The 20080-nt window shown below is 42.2% G+C and overlaps 1 protein-coding gene across 1 annotated transcript in view; it reads right to left on the reverse strand.

Moving 5' to 3' along the window:
- Positions 1-9574: 9574 nt before the first annotated feature.
- The window catches only part of Eif3h (eukaryotic translation initiation factor 3 subunit H), a 78240-nt gene continuing 67734 nt past the window's right edge, over positions 9575-20080 (reverse strand). The window contains exons 6-8 of the mRNA XM_051202476.1: positions 13831-13951; positions 11899-12031; positions 9575-9818 (exon numbers count right to left, since the gene is read on the reverse strand). Of these exons, the coding sequence (XP_051058433.1) occupies positions 9721-9818; positions 11899-12031; positions 13831-13951 (352 nt within the window). The 3' untranslated portion in view covers positions 9575-9720. The remainder of the gene's footprint in view (positions 9819-11898; positions 12032-13830; positions 13952-20080) is intronic.

The following is a 20080-nucleotide window of genomic DNA, read 5'->3' on the forward strand; positions in this document are numbered from 1 at the left end:
TCCTGGGAGAGAGGCTTTGGTCCAGTTCCTAGGGCCCACCGGCTGTGCTGGCCCGAATCCTGCCTTCAGCTTCCAGCAGGCTGTGAGCCCAGCCAATCCCATAACCCTTGCACTACCTCAGTTTCCCCACCCATAAAACACAGCTCTGGGACTGGGGAACCTTAATGAGCACTGGCCTTTCCTGGATTAATTAACCAGGTGCCGGAAACAGCTGCTGCTGGAAGCTGCATGATTCTTCCAGAGAAAACTAAAGTCTCGCAGGCTGCTGAGCCCTTGACTATCACAAACACCAAGATCTTTGCTCATGTAGATTGCTTTTGCCATCCTGAGGATACCCAGGAAGAAAAAATACTGTAAACAGTATTTGCAGAGTCATGGAACCCTTTCCATTTAAATCATACAACAATTTTCCAAAAGGAAACCACCCCCAGAAGAATGTGTAGGCTCTGTACAGACAGGACAGAACTGGTCTTATTTATGACCCTATTCCCAAGAACAATGATGGTTGTAATTCCTGCTATAAAAAGTAATGATCTTCTATAGATAAAACCATAGATTTACATAGGCTTTGTCAATGCATTTTCCTCTATGCTCTATGCTAAGCCACCCCAAAAAACCAGTTAATTAGGCTTCAAAGAAGTTATTTTGATATGGCCAGTGCCAGAATTGGAACCCAAGAAAAGGGGTCTCCGAAGTCTCAGTTAACTAATGTTCATACTCACTCATTCCCTTCGCTCCAGCCAGGGCAGGGAAGCCACAGCAGGCCTGGCCCAGCTCCAGAGCCAGTTCGAGACTGCAACTGACACCGGGCATTTCTGTGCTATCTACAGCGGCCTTCTGACTGTCCCAGAGCTGACCAGCTGCTTCCTGAATAGCCTAAAACAATCTATGGCCCCTTCGGGAGAAAGGCTGCTCAAACCCTGCTCTGCAGCCCCGCTCCCAGGAACCTCCCATCAGCCCTGGGGACTCCTGCTAGCTACCAGGTTCTGTGGTTACTTGTTCACACAATCACACCCTTTAGTGGGTGCTTTAATTTAATCCTATAAGACTTACGTTATTGCACACCTTCTAATATGACACAATAAGGGGACTGACCCCAACCAAGTGATAGTGTCATCTTTTTATAGATCAAACATGACAATTTCATGAAAAATCAAGCTAACGCTATCGTCTCAGAGTTGGAGAACTGCAGGAGAGGAGAGGAGAGAGCGGCAGGGGCTGTGGCTGGCAGCAAACAGTTAAAAGTGAAGGAGCTCAGGTCCAGACCTGCCCTATGTCTAGGTCAGTGGTTCTCAACCTTCCCAATACTGAGACCCCTTAACGCAGTTCCTCATGCTGTGGTGACCCCAAACGTAAAATGATTCTTGTTGCTACTTCATAACTAATTTTGCTACTGTTATTCATGGTAATATAAACATTTATTTTGGAGCTAGGGTCTAGGGACACCCACCTTACCCTGCTGCCTCGTTTAATAGGGGCATGCTTCACTTTATGGATAGAATCTTGGTAATTTTGAAGATCACTGTCCATCTTCTACTACTACTACTATTACTACGAATGTGTTTGGCCAGGAAAGTACCTACCTATCCCTGCAAAGTAGCACTGACTCAGGCATAGTGGACAAAAGCAGCCCCTGCATTTTAGAACTGTTTAAGGACTGTCCCCTCTTCCCATCAAACAACCCACAGTGTTGAGGTGCTGCCATCAAACTCCCTGGCACCAGTGGTCCCCTGCTTCCCAGAAGACCCATGCACGTGCACTGTGGCATGCCCAATTAAAAACATACCATGCCTCGATCCACAAGCAAAAGAAACGCCCTTTTCACTGAAATAGCCACGTCGTCCACGCTATTGCTGTGGGCTAATGCCATTTACAGGAATAATGAAGCTCTAGCCTAGTGTGGTGAGATGTTACTTTACCCTTCCCACACCTCAAATCTGTGATGCAAATGAGCTGAAATCTTCCATCAAAACTGCCCCTTGTCCTCTAAGTATGTGCCCTTTTAATTTATGTGCCGAATCAGTTGCAGGCTTTTTTCCAACAGTGGTACAGAAAACTGAGGTTGCCTTTAGTCCAAGTCAATTAAACAACCTGGTATATAGTTAGTGCCCACCCCTCTCCTTTGCAAAGGGAAGAACATTTTTTTTAATATGTAAAGTTTTAGCTGAGTCCTGTTTATAACTTTTCTTTGGGAACAAGGTCTTAATCTGTTGTGTTTTCCACTGCCCCTGCTAAAGCATTTACTTGGTAAGCGGGTTCAAAATCCATCACAGCCAATGACAGACATCCACACACAAAAATAGCAAGGCTCGAGTTGAAGATTTTGTTGCCATATTTTGAAACAACTGGCTGAGCAGCTGCTGCTGTTCTCTTAGTTACTTCCATTTTCCCAGAGCCTTAAACACAAGCTGTAACAAATTAAATCGAAATTCCTATATGCTCTTTTCCAGAAAGATCATTATCAGAAAGTGTCACAAAAAAAAGTTGGAATGGGAAAGTAGAAAGGGACATGGCAGAGGAAGACGAGCAGTCCATTCCCTGCACTAGGGGGATTGTTTCATAGCCAGAAGCTATGCAGGTTTGTGCTCTTGGTACAGTATCAATAATACCTAACTACATGAGAAATCCTTCAGAGGACTCCAATATTTTGGAGGCATTTCACACACACACACACACACACACACACACACACACACACACACACACACACACAAAATACTATATATCCTGGTGGAATATCAAAATTGAGAAAAGTATGATTTTTTATCAACATAAAACCATATTACAGAAAGAAAGACTCTGATATGTGAATATATACAAGCAGGTGTCAGGTTTCTCAGTCCACCATGTGAGTCCCATGGATCAAACTCAAGAGTGTCAGGCTTGGCAGCAATCATCTTTACCCTCGGAGCCACATCACTGGCCCTCTCGTTACAAAGTGCAAGGCTGTGCTCACAAATGCCATGTTTTTATTTTAGCTACAAAACTCCACATCTTCTAGTCTTTGTTTTTACCTTCTGGTTTGTTTGGTTTCTTGAGTGTTTGTTTTGTTTTGTTAGTTTTTTGAGGCAGCCTTTTTCCTGGAACTCACTCTATAGATCAAGCTGGCCTTAAACTCACAGAGATCCGCCTGTCTCTGCCTCCAGAGTGCTGGGATTAAAGGCATGTGCCACCACCCAGCTTCTTCTTGCTGGGTGGCCAGTTGGGTTTCCTTGCCCAGGGCACGTCTGTAGCACATGAGAGAAGGAGAAGGGAGAAGATAATCTTTCCAAGTGTGCTTAGTGAAAGCAATGACTCACTGCTAACAATCATATTCGGCCCTATGCAGGAGTTGTCTTGTCAGCCTCTAATCACTTCATGGCAGAGCCCACCCCCATCCCACCCCCCCAAAATTGCTTCAGTCCCTCAGTACAAAACAGGAGACCATCAACCATCATCCAAGATTTGCCTCGTCAGGGCTTCATTACCATGCAAAATCAACACCTTTCTTTTCTCTTTCCTCTCCCCGTTGAGTTCTAATTGCTGTACATTTGTGGATTCAGAGACAGAAACAGAATGACAGGCGTGTGTCACCAACGCAAATGCCTTTGTTTCAGACAAATCATGCCAGTTTCTCTTCTCTGTGTCAGGGAAGGGTCTCTGCAAACTCACCTTAGGAACTAGGGCAAAGGGGGATTCTGGCTACCCAGGGCTCCTAAACACACCCACCCCCCAGGGTTTTCTCCCCAAGGCTGATTTTTACTTCCCTAAAACTGACATCTGCATCTCTTGAAGACATACTTCACTGTCAAGAGTGTGGCTGAATGTTGCTTGCTTGAAATGTTTTCATCTCAGACCGAATTTAGAATCCCCGGCCACCTGTTTATACCGCCAGTCTCCAGCAAAGCAGTCACAGCTCATCTCTGCTATTCACTTCCCAGCTGGAACAGTCAAGGTGATGGGAGATGGAGGTTTAAATTCCATCTAAGCCCTTGCTCCTTTGAGTGTCCCCACTCCAGGGCTCAGCAGAGGAAAACTTGCAGATAGAAAAGCTTAGTCGTGGAAGGGACAGCATTTGGGCTTAGACATATGCTGTGCCTCAGGCTCATAGAAAAGGGTGAGGGACCTAGGATGTATCAGAACTGTCACCAGAGCTCTAGGGACCCATTTTTGCCTCTGAATGTGTGTGTTAGTGCTGGCAAAGACTGGACCAGGTCTCCCCATAATCTCATTTGATTATCTCATTCACTCTTAAGACTGTATCTTTCCAGCTGGGCGGTGGTGTTGCACACCTTTAATCCTAGCACCCAGGAAGCAGAGGCAGGCAGACCTGTGTGAGTTCAAGGTCAGCATAGTCTACAAAGTGAGTCCCAGGTTAGCCAAGGCTACTCAGAGAAACCGTCTTTTAAAAAATTCTTCCCAAATTTGTTGGAGCCTACATTAGCAGTCTCAAACAATGAAGTGCTGCTGGTGGTTTTTCTTTCCCAGCCTGGGCCCGCAGCTGCTTCAAAATAAGCACACGGACACTATATTAGTTATAAAACTGTTAGCCAAATGGCCAGGTCTTCTTACTGGCTTGCTCTGCCTTAATTATTAACTCATTTCTATCAATCTATGTATTTCCATGTGGTCTTTGCTTACCAGGGAGAATGCCTGGGCCTGTAACTCCTTTGGAGGCTACTTTTTGTCTGTCCCTGCCGGGCTCGCTCCACCTACCTTTCCCAGAATTCTCCTCTTCTCCTAGCCCCACCTATCTTTCTGCCTGGTCAATCAGTGTTTTATTCATCAACTAATAAGAGAAACATAGACAGAAGAACATCCCCCATCAATGAGGACATTGTTTTTGAGGTTGAAAGTAAAGAAACCAACTCAGTTGCTGAAGGGGTAAGTTACCAAGAAGATTCTAAAGCATTTTGGTGAAATCCAAGGACACAAATCCAAGGGCAGCTCTTAAGGGGATACAGCAAGCCAACTGTTAGGGAGAGCCTGGGTGCAGCAATCCGAGGTGGACTCAACGATCTGCTTGAAGTCTGCTTCCAGCATCCCTGAGCAGGGCTGGCATCTCAGTCCCTCAGTATTCTCTGTACCAAGGGCATTTGCTTCATAATGTATCCAAACAGGAGAAAATATATAAACAAGTACTTTGTAAATTGTAAAGGGACGTATCAATGGAATCGCACCTAAAGCTATCTCAAATACAATGTAATCTGTTCCAGTGCTTTCTCCTCCAAACTTGGCTCTTCTGCCTTCAGAGCACTGCCCTCCACATGTATGAAGCATCACAGACTGCAAGCCTCCCATTAGAACATATTTTATCTAGGCAGCACATGCATGCTGTATTTCTTTGGCCCAGTGCCTCCTGAGAGTGCACTTCTGTGGAAGTCATCAGCTGCCATTCTTCTCTGTATCTCATTAAAGGCCAAGTTTCCCGTTAATGCACATGAAGACCTCTCATTAGCCATAATGGGAGCTGCACGCCTCACAGAGAAAGATAGCCCCTCACCATTGTGGTATAGATGAGGTTATCGGGATACTCGCCTACCTGATGGGAAAATTAGAACATTCTGAGATGCATGGTTAAATCAAGGAACAAACTAAAACCTTTGTGACTATTTTTAAAATGTATGTGTAGCGCGCGCGCGTGCATGCACGCACACACGCGCGCGCACACACACACACACACACACACACACAATTTTAAAACCTCTACATGGAGAAGGGCAAGAATCTAAACCAAAGAATCACTGGCAGATTGAAATTAGGAATGAGTTGGGCCAATGAGAGCTAAACGACAAGCAAAGGTGAGGAAAGACTATCCAGGACTGTTTGACAAAGTAAGCATCCTTTCCAACTCAAAGATGCCGCTTCTGTATGGCCAGTCTGGGTTCTACCAGTAGCTATGGAGCCAACATTAAGATGCATTATAGGGGGGTGCACATTTTCAAGTCTCAACAAGAATGCCTACAACAGTTACAATGAACAAATTTCCAGGTTCGCTATCCTTTTCATTATCTCCAGAAGTTTGAACCAAGCTCATGCCCAATCCAACAAAAAAGTTCATACACCTGATATGTGAATACCTGTCCAGTAAATGCGCTCTAACACCGGCCTACGCTACAGGACATCACTGCTTCATCACTGTATTGCCAACATGACAGTCTCAGCTGTACATCTGCCCCTACCCAGTGTCTGAGTGGAAGCGAGATGACCTGAAGCACTCTCTAAGGTACCAAGGGCACCCATCTTCCTCTCTTGGGTCTTTTACACAAAGCTCTTCTGACTCCTGGACCAAGTCCAGGGGCAGAGTCTGTCTTCTCTTTTTCTTTCTAATAAGCACCTGATACATAGCAGATTTGATAAATATTTATTACATGAAAAGCAAATAAAAGAATTAGTAAAGGTTAGAACTTTCATGGGGAAAATGTTCAGTGAAAAGGAAAAGGAAATGGGCTATGATTTATTACATTAAGTGGGTTACGAATTGTTTGCTATAAAGACAGGACTTACAGTACCAGCAAATGAAGCTGACCTAAGTTTTCTGCAAACACAAAAAACATGCTATGAACAATGTAGTAACATTTAGAAGGTAGAAAAACTTTATCTCAATCCATGAGAAATCATACTAACGTCTATTATCATAATCACATTTCCACCTCTAAGCTTCAAAAAATGAAATATCCTTTAAACATTTGATCTAAAAATAAGGGATATAAGTCTTATGTCTGGATACTAACCAAAAGATTTGAAATCAGTGATGCTCACCCACAACATAGATTTAATCTAAGTGTACACCAATAGATGAGTGAATAGACATACTATGAAAAATATGTACAATGAACACTATGTGGAAGAAATGCTGTCATTTGTAACATGGATAGAATACCAGAGCATGAATTGCTCTAAGTCACACAGGCCAAATACAGATCAAATGCTATGTGCCCTCGATATTTCTATCTGAAACAATTAAGCTCCTGGAAGCAGATACAGTGATGGAACAAAGTCTGGCAATGTGGGTGGCACAGCATAGGGAGATGATAACCAAATGCTGGGCAGAAGGAGTGTTTTGAAATGTTAGGAAACTTGGTTGCTAAGCACTGAAACATGCTACATCTCAAAATTACAGAGTGGATCCCAACTGTTGTCAGGTTATCAACTATTGGAGGTGATAAATAACATGGTTTGCTTGATGTGGTCATATTATATTCACAAGCCATGCCACTTTATGATATACAAATGCATGTAATTAGTGTAAACATAAATCTTGTATATGGGAGACCAGTGTCTATGTACATGTGCCCAGGCCACTTGGGATGTTCTAAATCTTTCACTGTCTTCCTCCTTTTGAGATGGTGTCTCACAGTCAATTGAAGTTAGGTAGTCAATGAGCCAGGTGATGCCCCTGCCTCCACACCCCACAGCACTGGAAGTTACAGACCATACATGCACCACATTCACTCCTGCCCACTAAGCACCTCTTCAGCACTACACATTTTTATGAAAAAAGGTACTGAAGTTGCTCAAACATGTTGTAGCTCTCTCTGGTATTTAAACATTAATGTAATTAAATGTTAATGTAAAATATACTTTAATTCCTTAGTACTTAGCATTCAATTTTCTATCAGATCAACACACTAGATTTTCCTGCCTGTTTTTAGGTAAATAAATGACTGTTAGATCTTGTACTAAGTTCATGGGCCTTTGCATTTCAAGTTAAAGAAACCACAAATATTTATGAGTGACATTCATTGGTCTGTGAAAACATTTCAGTGTAGTACTGAAACTGAATTCCAGTCTGAAGCTTGTGGTGGTATATTGTTTATGATCTAGTAAAGCTTGCCTGGAGATCAGAATGCAAAGCTAGTCACAGCCACAGAAACCAGGCAGTGGTGGCACACACCTTTAATCTCAGGACTCAGGAGACAGAGGCAGATGGATCCCTGTGAGTTCAAGGCCATCCAGCATTACACTAGAGTGAATCAGTCTAAAAGAGAATCAGTCTAAAAGAGATCACACCTTTAATCCCAGCTCTAGGGAGGTGGAGACTGGAGTGATATGGCTGGGCAGAGAATATAAGGTGTAAGTAGACAGGAACTCAATGCAATCTCAGTCAATCTGACCAGCAGAGCAGTGCAGTCTGGAGCAGCCTGAGGCTCGGTGGATCACCCCTTGGGTCTGAGCATTCACAGAAGTGAGAACTCTCTAGTGGCTGGCCGCTTTGCTTCTCTTCAGCTTGAAGCCCAATATCTGTCTCTGGGTTTGTTCTGTTGATGCTACAGAAGCTATTCCCCAGCACTACATACTGTGACAGAGCTTACTTAGGAATTATTTCTCACAATAGTTCCCAGTAAGAAATCACTGGTCTATTTAGCAAGCATTCATGTTTTACTGACTTAGTGGAATGTAAACATAGGAAGGACATAAGGATCAGAGCTCTAGAAAACACAGGGTCAATACTAGTAAGGTTATCTTACACCATGAAAAGAGCAGTAGTAATAAAGAGGATGTCTGAGCTGACTGTCCTCCATTTCTCTCTGATACCTCAGGAGTAATAAAACTCCAAGTCCAGGCAAATAGAATACAGGGAAACAAATCAAGAGCACTCAGTGTCCTTCCTTCAAATGTCTTAAACAAGGGGCCACCAGGGGCAGGGAGACCAATCTACAGAACATTTCCTTCCCCACCCCCAAATAAGGACTGAGCCCAGGGCTTCCTGCATGATAGGCAAGTTCTCTACCTGTAAGCCTTGCAGAACCCCATTTGAAGACAATTTGGACAGATATTTAAAATTTACAAAAACCTCTTGGCCAACAGGCCCATTTTTAGGAATTTATCCTAGGCAAATAATGACATACAAAACATAGAAGCAAAATTAGAAAACTGGTTGATCTCTAAAATGTTCAAAGTTCTAGAACAGTTTTAAGTTAAAACTCTACCACACCCTTCACTGACTGTTTAGAATATCAATATTCTCACAGATGACTAATTTCTTCACAGCTGGATAATTCTGGGATTTATACAAATGTGGGATCTTCAATACTCTTTCAAATATGTAGCCAGCACACACATGAGCCTCCTGCCTCAGTATCCTCAGCACTGAGATAATTCACAAGTGGGTGTCACCATGCTTTGTGTATAAAATTATTCAAGTATGTTTGTTCCAACACACTATTCTCCTATGTTTTCTTCCTCCGTGTATAACACTCAGTGATAATACAACACTTTGTGGTATAGGAAGATAAAAGTCCTAAAGAAATATACAAAAGATGAATTTGATCATCTGATAAAATGACTTTTTAAAATTCTCCTACTTGGTGTTCTATGAGTATGGAAACTGGTGCCCATCAATTGAAGAAAAAGGATACCTCTGAAGAGTATATGAAGTGCCCACAGGCAAACAGAGCAGAGGATAAGGGAGCCCAGCTGCCCAGAAAAGGAGGTGCGAGGTGGGAGGGGATGGGAGTGGAAGCTTGTGAAAGGACAGATGGACAGCAGTGAATACCACAGAAGCTGAGTGCCTGAAGCCAGAGCTTGTGAAGCCTCTGGCCGAGACCTCTTTCATCTTTTTGGAAATAAAGAACCGAAACAAAACACAAAGGCAAGTGAACAATCAATCAAGGTTTTATTATTGGCCAGAAAGACATTGGAAATCCTCTCCACTGTGCAGCACAGAAATATGTTTCCAAGAGTCACTCTGGTGGAGTCTCAACCATCTTCTCAACTTTCCCTGCAAACTTCCTTTTCTTAGTTATTGTATTCTTGAAGAGCCTGGGCCATGAAGAGCTTGCCTAAGTTTTGGGCAGTGAACTCCTTGATGTTCTGGCAGTAAGTGTTAATCTGGCCTGCATATTTGAAAAAGAGAATCATAATTAATGTTCAACAAACTGCAAAATGGCCTAGAGTGTTGAAACCAAAATCACCTGTATTTTAAGTCAAGAATTCAATAAAGAAAAACAACCCAGTGATATTTTTCCACAGGAGATGTCTTTCGTAAAGAGCCTATCTCCCACTCTTGGCAACATAAAGGAAAAACTCATCAACCACAGGCTGTCCACTGACAGCTGACTATTCAGATCAGCTCCACATTATGTTCAGACAACTGAGAAAACAGCACAGGCTCTCCCCAGTGGGCAGGAGGATTAACAAAATAAAACCACAACCTGCAACTCAACAAGATTCACTTCACCAGGCCCACATGTGAACAGCCACCTTAGTTTGGAATATGACTTTTGGATGTACTAAGAGCCCTTCCTTTGGGTTATAACTAAGCAAGAGTCCAGACCCCTCGAAGGTCTGGGGGGGGGGGGGTTGATGTCAGAAAGCTAGCACAGCTACACATGACTTAAATACAAGCACCACAGACCACTCGAACTTGACCTAAAGCAAGAGCATATGTTTCAGTTCCTCTAGTCTAAAAACTGCAAAACATTTATTTAAAACAAAAACTTTATGACAAATTTAAAACCCATGGCAGTCCCCTATTCCACACATAAATATGGACGGACCACATGACAATTTTTTTTTTTTTAAAAGAGCCCACTGCAAACAGTAAAGGGGCCAGTGAGACTAGCTCACTGTGGAAAAGTGCCTGCAGCCATGGCTGATGAGGAGTTCTATTCCCAGGACCCCCCTGGTGGAAGAGGAGTTTTCACACAAAATACATACAATTATAATCCTAAGAAGAAAACAATGAAAAAAGGTGATGCAATTATTTATACTTATGAGAGAGGAGCTTCCTCATGCAGACAATGCATTGTCCCATAAGACTCTCATGATCCAGGCAGGATAAACCATGACTCTGTAAAGGTCCTAGGGAGATTCCCTTGTATGCCACTGGTCTTTTAGAGTCTTGCCAATGTTCCCATCTCATTTTCAACACAAAGTTCACTGAAAAGCTGCTCCGAATGTAATGTGACATCACAATGTGGCCATCTACTGCACTGATCACAGGTGACTGAACTTTCAATGAGAATACATAATCATGAGCCTGGATGTCACAGGAGTTAGAATGTAAGAACTCAAAAGTCCTATTCATGAAGAAGGACAGCCATTATCAGTCAGTTGAGACTGTAGATCATCTACTATGGGCCACCGTCTCAAGAACTTTGACTTGGAGCCAGGTTGCAATACAAGTTGTAGATACCTGAGGAAGACCATGAATTAACAAAAGGCACAGGGAGCCCGCCTAGCACACAGACTCCTTTACCATGGTGCTCACAGAAACCATCAAGTCTCAGGGTATATTAGAGCTTGAAGGAATCTGATTTTCACCTTCTCGATTAGTAAACTGTAGAAAATGAGCTTTTATGTTTTCACTCTAATAGTTTCCAAAGACACTAGCTGACGGAAGAATCACATTTAACAAAACCTCCATAGAAATATTATAGCCAAGAGCTGGGCAGTGGTGGTACACACCCTAATCCTAGCACTCCGGAGGCCAGCAGGCTACACTGTGGGATCATACATCCACCAAGACAAATGCAGCCACTGAAAGATGCCAAAACTAAGTATCCACTAAGAAGGTTCCTTTCTGCATCACTACAGTAGAAGAAAAGGCAGTATTTTCCTTACATCTAAGTCCTTTGCAGTTCCTCATGAGGAGAGCTGAAAAGGGCTTCAATTACACAGTCTTTTCATTATGAGCTTATAAACCCTTTTTTTAGATTCCCACGAATGGCATCTCACATAAAACCTATTCTGGAAAGCTAATAATGCCAGCTCAAAAGTGTTTATACACATATACCAAGTGAAGCCCTGCAAGGATCCAAGACACAAAGGGGTTACAAATGCTTAGCCACAGAAACTGCAGGTGCTAGACACAAATTAAACTCTTCCATTTATAAACACTACTTTTTACAACTCATTATCTATGAATCCCTGAAGAAAACAAGAAGCCACATGTGTCCCCATGGCTAGCAATACCTGCAATGAGCAGTGAATCCATCCTGGCAGGGGCCTGGTGGGGCTTGAAGAGTTTGGAGAGGTCCTCCTCGGGGAGCGGGGGCTCCCCTCGACTCTGGCGCTGCATATTTTCCTGTTGGCGACGCTGCTGATACTAAATTAAAAGGGGAAATGATTTAGTTACTTTTATTAATCAAGAAAACAAAGACCCTGCATGTGTGTGTGCACACACGTACATAGACACCCAGCAAACCTGGCAGCTCTGAATTCCAAACAGAGTTTCCATAAATGACAGTTCTTAGTAACTGGCTTCTGTGACGCTCAATGGAGCAGTGATATAGAGAGCTCATTTTCCATCAACTCCAGTTTCACTGTGTGCTCTAAGAGGTTACTACTGCTTCAGAGGGCAGCCTTGGCGGCAAAGGGCCTTAGAGAATTATGATTCACCATTGATGAGTTAACACTTTGGACAAAGGGTTTATTCATCCCAACATTAACAACCCACTAACAAACTACTGACCCAGAATAACATCAACAGTAAGAAAACCATCAAGGTAATTCTGCTGCAGCTGCCTTCTTGTTACTCTATTGTTCCTCATGCTCATCTGTGTCTAGCTCATACCACCTCACACATCCTTCTAAAACACATACTCTGAATGCCTAACTGTAAGGGTGGTAGTAATACACTCAAAGACAGTGACTAGAATAAACCCATATGCCAATTACAATGAAGACAGTAAACTTTTAGATGGCTTATTACAGCAGCAAATTTAAGGTCAAGTAATGCAGACCACTGTGGAATAACACATGCTTCCAGTGCTTGGATCCCTAAGAAAACCAGTGGGAATTATTGTTCTAAAGAAGCACAACTGGCTTTGCTTTGCAGAGGTCTCACCATACAGGAGAAGGGACACTAGAACAAACCGAAAAGGGATTCTGAACAGTGTCTGTCACAAATCACAAACATCAATGTGAGACTTCAGTATACTAAAACAATGAATTCATTTAGTGTACTGACACCCCATGTGAGTCCTTTCCCTGCTGAAAAACAAGCAAGAAAATGAAACAAAGCCGGGGTCCCATCCTCTCTCTGCTAAACTGATACTATCAGTTTATCAGACACTATCCACTGTATGTTCTGTTTAAAAAAACTTTACAGTGTTCTCCATTCAAACGTGGAGAAACCATGTATTTTAAATTCACTATATATGTGAACTGATGCTAAGAGTCTTTTAAATACAACACTCTCAGAACTACTAACTGTGCTTAGCACAGTGTGTTTAACAACACTTGGTATGTAGTACATTTTAGCAGAATGGTCATATTTAAACACCATTTTCACAGATAAACATTCTGAAGTCAATTTACCTATGAATCAAAGGATAAGAACATTTTAGAGTATTACAGAAGTATTACAAGACAACACAAAAGCCATGTGACCATCAGGTAACACGATAAAGAAAAGGTTAAATGCACAAAGGCCATGAATGTACATGTGAGAATATTTGGGCAATCCTAGGGTTTTTATCTGTACTATACTATCTATTTCACAGCAGTTGGTCTATTATTTCCTATCAAAATCACTTGCTCTTAATCACAATTGCTCAGTTTTTAAATGAACTGAAGATTGCTAAGTATGCCGCAATGAGCCACTACCAAACCAATTACAGTTAGTGAAGAAATGAGCTGTGACACTGTGACTCTCTTCTGCCTCTGATTTTCTCAATAATGTATCACCTATTTGCATAACCTTGGCATTAGACTCTGAGCCAAACAGAACTGCTCCATAGGTCAGGTATTTTAAGTACAAGTGTAAACAAGTAAGACTCTATAAAGACTATTCTCTTAAGACATGAGAGTCATTAGGTTAGCAGAAGCACTGTCCCCACAGTCCTGCAGGACGCCTGAAGCATGTGTTCTACAGTGGATGGCAGCTGAGTTCTCCATGCTCACCTGATGTTTCTGCTGCTGCTGTTTACTGGTGTTCCTCATGTATGTGTTGTATTTGATTATGTCCTGGCTCATCTCATCCACCCGGTCCATCAGCAACTGGAGATTCTTCCCCAAATGATTGCTGAAAAGCAAAGCGCATTGACATGTCATTCTTCAGGTTCCTACTTTCAGTGTGCTCTCAACGGTTCTGAGATGTTAACCAAACCTGCCTTTTGTTAAAGGAATGAGCCCATATGCATATAGAAGCAGGGTAGCCAATAGTGAGAGCTTGTTACTAAGCTTCCCAGTCAACCTCAAGCATAACCTCATGAGTGTCTGTGCTAGTTCTGTTTCTGACTGTCAAACACAGGGATGAGGGCCAGAACTGTTCAGAATATCTAGTCAGACATCTATAATGGGCATTTTTTAAAAAGCCAAGTGTAACTTAAATTCTGTACTCCTGAACTTTTTTCCTTAAAACCTTTCCCTCATGCCCCCCGGGACTTCAAATTAGTAGTCACCAAAAAAAACCATGTAAACAATTAAAGTTCCTTAAACTGCAGTTTTTGTCAGCCAGGGTCTAAACGCAAGTCCAGCATTTGCTATGCACAGCAGATAAAGACCATTCAGAGAATCCTGGTAGGTAGTCTTTCATACTCCTTTCTCTTTTCAGAAACTTTCGTGCAGTTCAGTTACTAATATTTTCTTAAGGGATGTTATGATCAACAGAATGACCACAATACTCGCCACTGCTGCTTGCAATCATCATCGCTACTTCAAGGAAGCCTGAACAACTGATAGGCACATATATTCCAACAGCACTGACTGACAACCAGTACTCCCATTCACTAAATTCAGACAGACATTTGCTAAAGTGTATTACAGGGCAGTCTCAGCCATAGGAAACAGAGAGACAGCAATGAATCAGACACACATGCTCTCCATCTTCACTGGACCTGTAACTGCAGAGAGCTGAAGAGATGCCTTAAACAGTATGTCGGAATATCTCTGAGAAAATGACAGGCAGAAAACAGAGGATTAGGAGTAATCTATGCCCAAAAAAAAAAAAAAAAAAAAAACGTTGCAGAGAAAAGATAAGTACAAGTGATGAAGGCTTGAGACCGGCAAGAAATAGGCATTTCAAAGTCCACTTGATTTAAAAGCAAAAACCACCCAAGGAGCCCAGAGGTCACGTAGTTTGTATGAATGAATCTTCTCTACAATGTGAAAGTGTCCCAGCCAATTAACGACTAACCTAACCTACCTCCTTTAAAATGATTAGCACAACGAAATTATGTTCATTTTAAAAACACTGAATTGAACCAGGTGTGTTGGTGCAGTCTTTAATCCCAGAACTTGGGAGGCAGAGGTAGGAAGATCTCAAGAGTTCAAGGCCAGCCTGGTCTACAGAGTAAGTTCCATCCAGAACAGACAGGACTAAACAGAGAAACCATGTCTTGAAAAACCAAACTAAACAAAACAAAACCAGGAATAGTGATGTGTGCCATCCCAGAGAAAAATGCCCTTAGCCTGAGCAAGCCCAGCCACAGTGACCACGAACTCCTGCTTTACAGAAATGGGGTGTCACAGGGGGCCAGAGTGCTGGTGCTCCATTTCCTGTCTCAGCTGCCAACTGGTTGAGGAAGAAGCTGGCTGGGAAGCTTGGGACCAAATCAAAGTAAATCTAACTCAATTATGGATCCCATCTGTAACCAGAAAATTATAAAGTTTGGGTTCTTTCTTAAATGGTACTGTAATAGAATGTGTGCACACATGTAAATAAATTTACGTTTTAATCATAGTCAAGCGATTCTTAAACAACCTTGACTCATTGAGTTCACCTGCCTAATCTCTATCCCCTTCCTCTCCCCATTTCTTTCCTCTTCTTTTCTTCCTACAGGGTGTCATGGAGCCCAAGCTGGTCTCATACTTGCTGTCAATGAGGCTAACCCTGTACCAACCTCCCCTACCTTCTTGCCACTATCTCCATAGTGCTGGTATTTTATACATGTGTCACCACACCTGGCTTCAGGTGCTACTTTAATACTAATACTTAATTCACATTCATAGTATTCCATTGAAATTTTGAACCACTTTTTAACTTGAAAAATATTTCTTCTCTGAGCATTGGGTATTTGTTGCTGTTTTCTAATTTCTTAATAGTTTGATTTTAATCCAGCCAGACTCAAGTGTTTGGGCATATGGTGCAAGATGAGGAATGAGAGGGATTTTTTTTTTTTCCTAGTATCTAACCAAATGTCCAGAACCAGTGATTAGTCACATTGCTTCCCAAATAATTCAGAATTAATTTAACAATACTGCATCTCACACTCCTTCTTTCAACACGTACTGGGGCCATACTTTCCCTGCCAGTCACTCCCTTAGACAGTAACAATTAATCCATAAGATATTACTGCACTTAACACATTGTACCGAGAAGAAAGTAAAGAGATAAGTGTGCACAAGTGGTTAAGTGCTGTAACAGATGTACAACAGATGCCTATAAAAGATGGTTTGGTAGGAAAAAGTGAGACCCTCCCAGATTATCTGACAACTAAATTTGAGGTTTTTTGAAAAGGAGATGGTGGCAGGCAGGCAAGAAGAGTGGAAAAGCATACTTCAGATACTGGGAAGCAGTGTGCTGGGACCCCAGTGTGGAAAAGGAACACTGAATAGCTCAGCAGGCCAGGAGAACACACTTGGAAATGGGGACGTGAGCATTATGGCAGGTAGGAACCATGTTACAAGGACCAGAGCAAGTTCTATGACAGTACAGAGGTGGGTAGCAGATACAATACAGACCTCTGTAATCCTGGGCTCCAGTCTAAAGACAATCAAAGACTTTAAAGGAACGTCTGCATTTAGCAAGGTAACTATTTTTAAAAGAGGAAAGGAAGCTGGGTGGTGGTGCACACCTTTAATCCTAGCACTCGGGAGGCAGAAGCAGGCAAATCTCTGTGAGTTCCAGGCCAGCCTAGTCTACAGAGTGAGTTCTAGGACAGCCAGGTCTATTTCACAGAGAAACCCTGTGAAAACTAAAAATAAATAAATAAATAAAAATTAAAAATAGCAAAGGGTTAGAATTAGGATGTTAAAAAATTGAGAAAAAAAAAAGGCAGTAAGTTTTAACACCAAAATGAGTTAAGGAAAGATATGGAAGTTTAGGCATAAAGTAGAAATTCTTGAAATAAGATGAACTCCCTTCAGTGTGCATATGGGAGCCAGAGCAAGCAAGTACTGACAGTGGGGGGTTGCATAGGAAACGGCATGGTGAGTAAAAGTACCCTTACTAATGAATGGATCCAAAGAAGAGTCCCATGAGGAATTAACCAACAGTACTCAGTGAGGAGCCGAGGCATCCAGGACACAGGAACAAGCCAGTTGTTGAAGGTCTGGTGAGAGCTGTCTGAGGGTTTTCAGTGTTGTGAAGAGACACCACTATCATCATGACAGGGAGCGTGGCAGCGTGCAGGCAGACACGGTGCTGGAGCTGAGAGCGCTGCATCTTGCAGACAACAGGAGTTGACTGTGTCACTGGGCAGGGGTACACTGAGCATAGGAAACCTCAATACCCACCACCACAGTGACCCTGCAATAAAGCCACACCTCCTCACAGGGCCACTCCCTATAAGATTATGGGGGCCAATTACATTCAAACCACCACAAGCTCCAACAACATACAATGGACAGAACATTATAGTGTGAGGTAATGGGAAATGAGGAAATAAAGACAGTGATAGAAAACCCTATCAAGAAATTTACACACAAAACAAGGAAGAGGTGAAAAGTTAAACAGCATAAAGGTTATTTTTTCTGTAAAAGGGAAAGCCTGGCAATGACAGTAACGTAGGAATGATATGAAATGAAAATCTAAGCAGAAGGGCAACACTGGAGTCCCTCAAGTTGGTGAGGCCAAGGCAGAATTGCCTAGGGGCCAAATATTTTAATGGTGAAAGAAAAGAACTAAGTCAAGGCTTAGAAATACCATTCAGACAACTGCTTGCTAAGTAAAACACTCACTATCTTAAGTGCAGAGGACAGGGGAAGAACATATCTATTCACGCAGCAGAAGTTACCGCCAAACACAGAGAGAAGCTATCATGCATAATTGGACCTTCAGTTTTGGAGACTGGCTACACTCACTTCAGCAATAAGAAAGCTCAAATAACCCTTTCTGAGGCTGGAGAGCTAGCTCACTGGTTAAGAGTATGTGCTTTTCTTGATGAGGACTCACATTCAGTTCCCAACACCCAAGTAGGGTGGCTGATAACCACCTGTCTCTCAACTTCCCAGCACCTGAGCATACACCTAAACGTGCACACGCACACGCGCACACACACACACACACACACACACACACACGGGGGGGGGGGGGACCTAAAACCACCTCCCAAATTCCTAAATCTTCCTTTCGACTAATTTCTCTCAACTGTTAAACCATGTGCTACAAAGTATAGTATATGCAATTACAGTGAAAGAAGACTGCCGGAACTAAGGACATACAGACTTTAAAAATACTGCAACATACGACAGTGGTCTTTAGAAACACAAGCAGGCAGAAACACTCAAAAAAAAACATACAATGTAAAGGCACCAACAATTAACAATTCATACCCATTCCAGATACCATTCAGAGAAAATCAGTTCCATCGCCAGAAGCCATTTTCCTGGGCAATCTTTTCAGTACTGCTTTCGCCAGTATACAGAAAGAGGGGAGTTTCTGTAATACAGCTCTGCCTTTTATTGCCAAGGAAACAAAGAGCTGAAAATAGATAACTTAAACAGATGTGAACCTAGACAGTGTGAAGTCGGCTCTCACCCCAGCATCGGTTCATGCTTATCATCCCGAATATAGGACACTTACCCCTAGTTTACTGTCTAAAAGAAGGAATTGCATTGTTTTTCAACTGGGCTCTACAAATGTTAAAACTAACAAAGACTGATTTAAAATGTCCATCTAGTAAAATGCACAAGACTAAGACTCTAAACAAAAGACATGCGCAAAAAGGCTGAATTAACTGTAACTACAAGAACTGATCCTGGAAGAGAAAATAAACCTATTATCGAAGGAAGGAACTGTGTAACAAAAGCTTCTAGATGGTTCTAATGGGAGGGAGCGAGGGAGGGAGGGATGGAGGGGTACACATCCAAGCATCAGTGTGTTATACTACCAATGTCAGCAATTAATAAGGATGTACAAAATGTACATTATGGTATTTGAAGGCAGTGTGATCGCCTGGCTCTATAGAACAGATCACAGGGACAGGATAGGCATTATTTCCCACCTCAGAACACTAATTTACCCTTTAAACAAGTTTGCAGGTAAAGTAAAGGCCTCTCTTTCAAAATCACAACAATAGAGACAATAAAACCTTAATAAAATAGCATGGTGGGACTTTTGGGGATAGGGCAAGCTAGGATAATATTCTTGGCTACTACAATTGTTACTTGAACAAACAGAAATTACAGACAGGCTCACTGGTGGCCTGACAGCTGCATAAAAGCTATGTTGTTTTGTATGCTCAATACAGAAAGCCAAGGAAGAGAAGGTGAGAATACACAACTATGTACTAACACATCAAACTGTAATCTCACATGGTTTATAGTGGGTTCTTAGCATGACTCTTTAAACACAGGTATAACAAGTACTTTTGTTTAAAAAAAAAAAATTATCTTCTCAGACAGATGTAAGCACTGTTATAAAAGAAGCTTTGTGGGCTGGGGAGATTGGCTGCTCTTCCAGAGGTCCTGACTTCAATTCCCAGGAAATACATGATGGCTCACAACCACCTGTAAAGATCTGGTGCCCTCTTCTAGCCTGCAGGCCACATGCAGACAAAATATGCATACAAAATAAATATATAATTAAAAGATCAATAAAAGTAGCTTTGTGACTAAACAGTACACTCTTGGGTTCCTTGAAACCTGGATGTGTCATTTACCATTCTGGTTATCAGGGTGTCCATCATGTTACCCTTCAAGCCTTTACCGTGGCCTTTGTGATGGATTAATGTGATGGATGGGTTACCTGAATTACAGTGCTGCCCACGGAGAACACAAAGCCTTTTATTTTTCTTACAAATGATAACAATAAATCTGATAAATAACTGAAGTTCTGCTCTAAACTGATTGCATAAGACAATACACCTTACTGCCCACCTCAAGTTAATCGGAGGTCAGCTGCCCCTTGTCCCCACAGCTTATCATATCCGAAACACAGCTGGCTCGCCTTCCTTTTTCCCCTCCCAATAACCTATGAACGGGTGGTGTA

Source organism: Phodopus roborovskii, unplaced genomic scaffold (assembly GCF_943737965.1).
Source record: "Phodopus roborovskii unplaced genomic scaffold, PHOROB, whole genome shotgun sequence".
Classification (NCBI taxonomy): domain Eukaryota; kingdom Metazoa; phylum Chordata; class Mammalia; order Rodentia; family Cricetidae; genus Phodopus; species Phodopus roborovskii.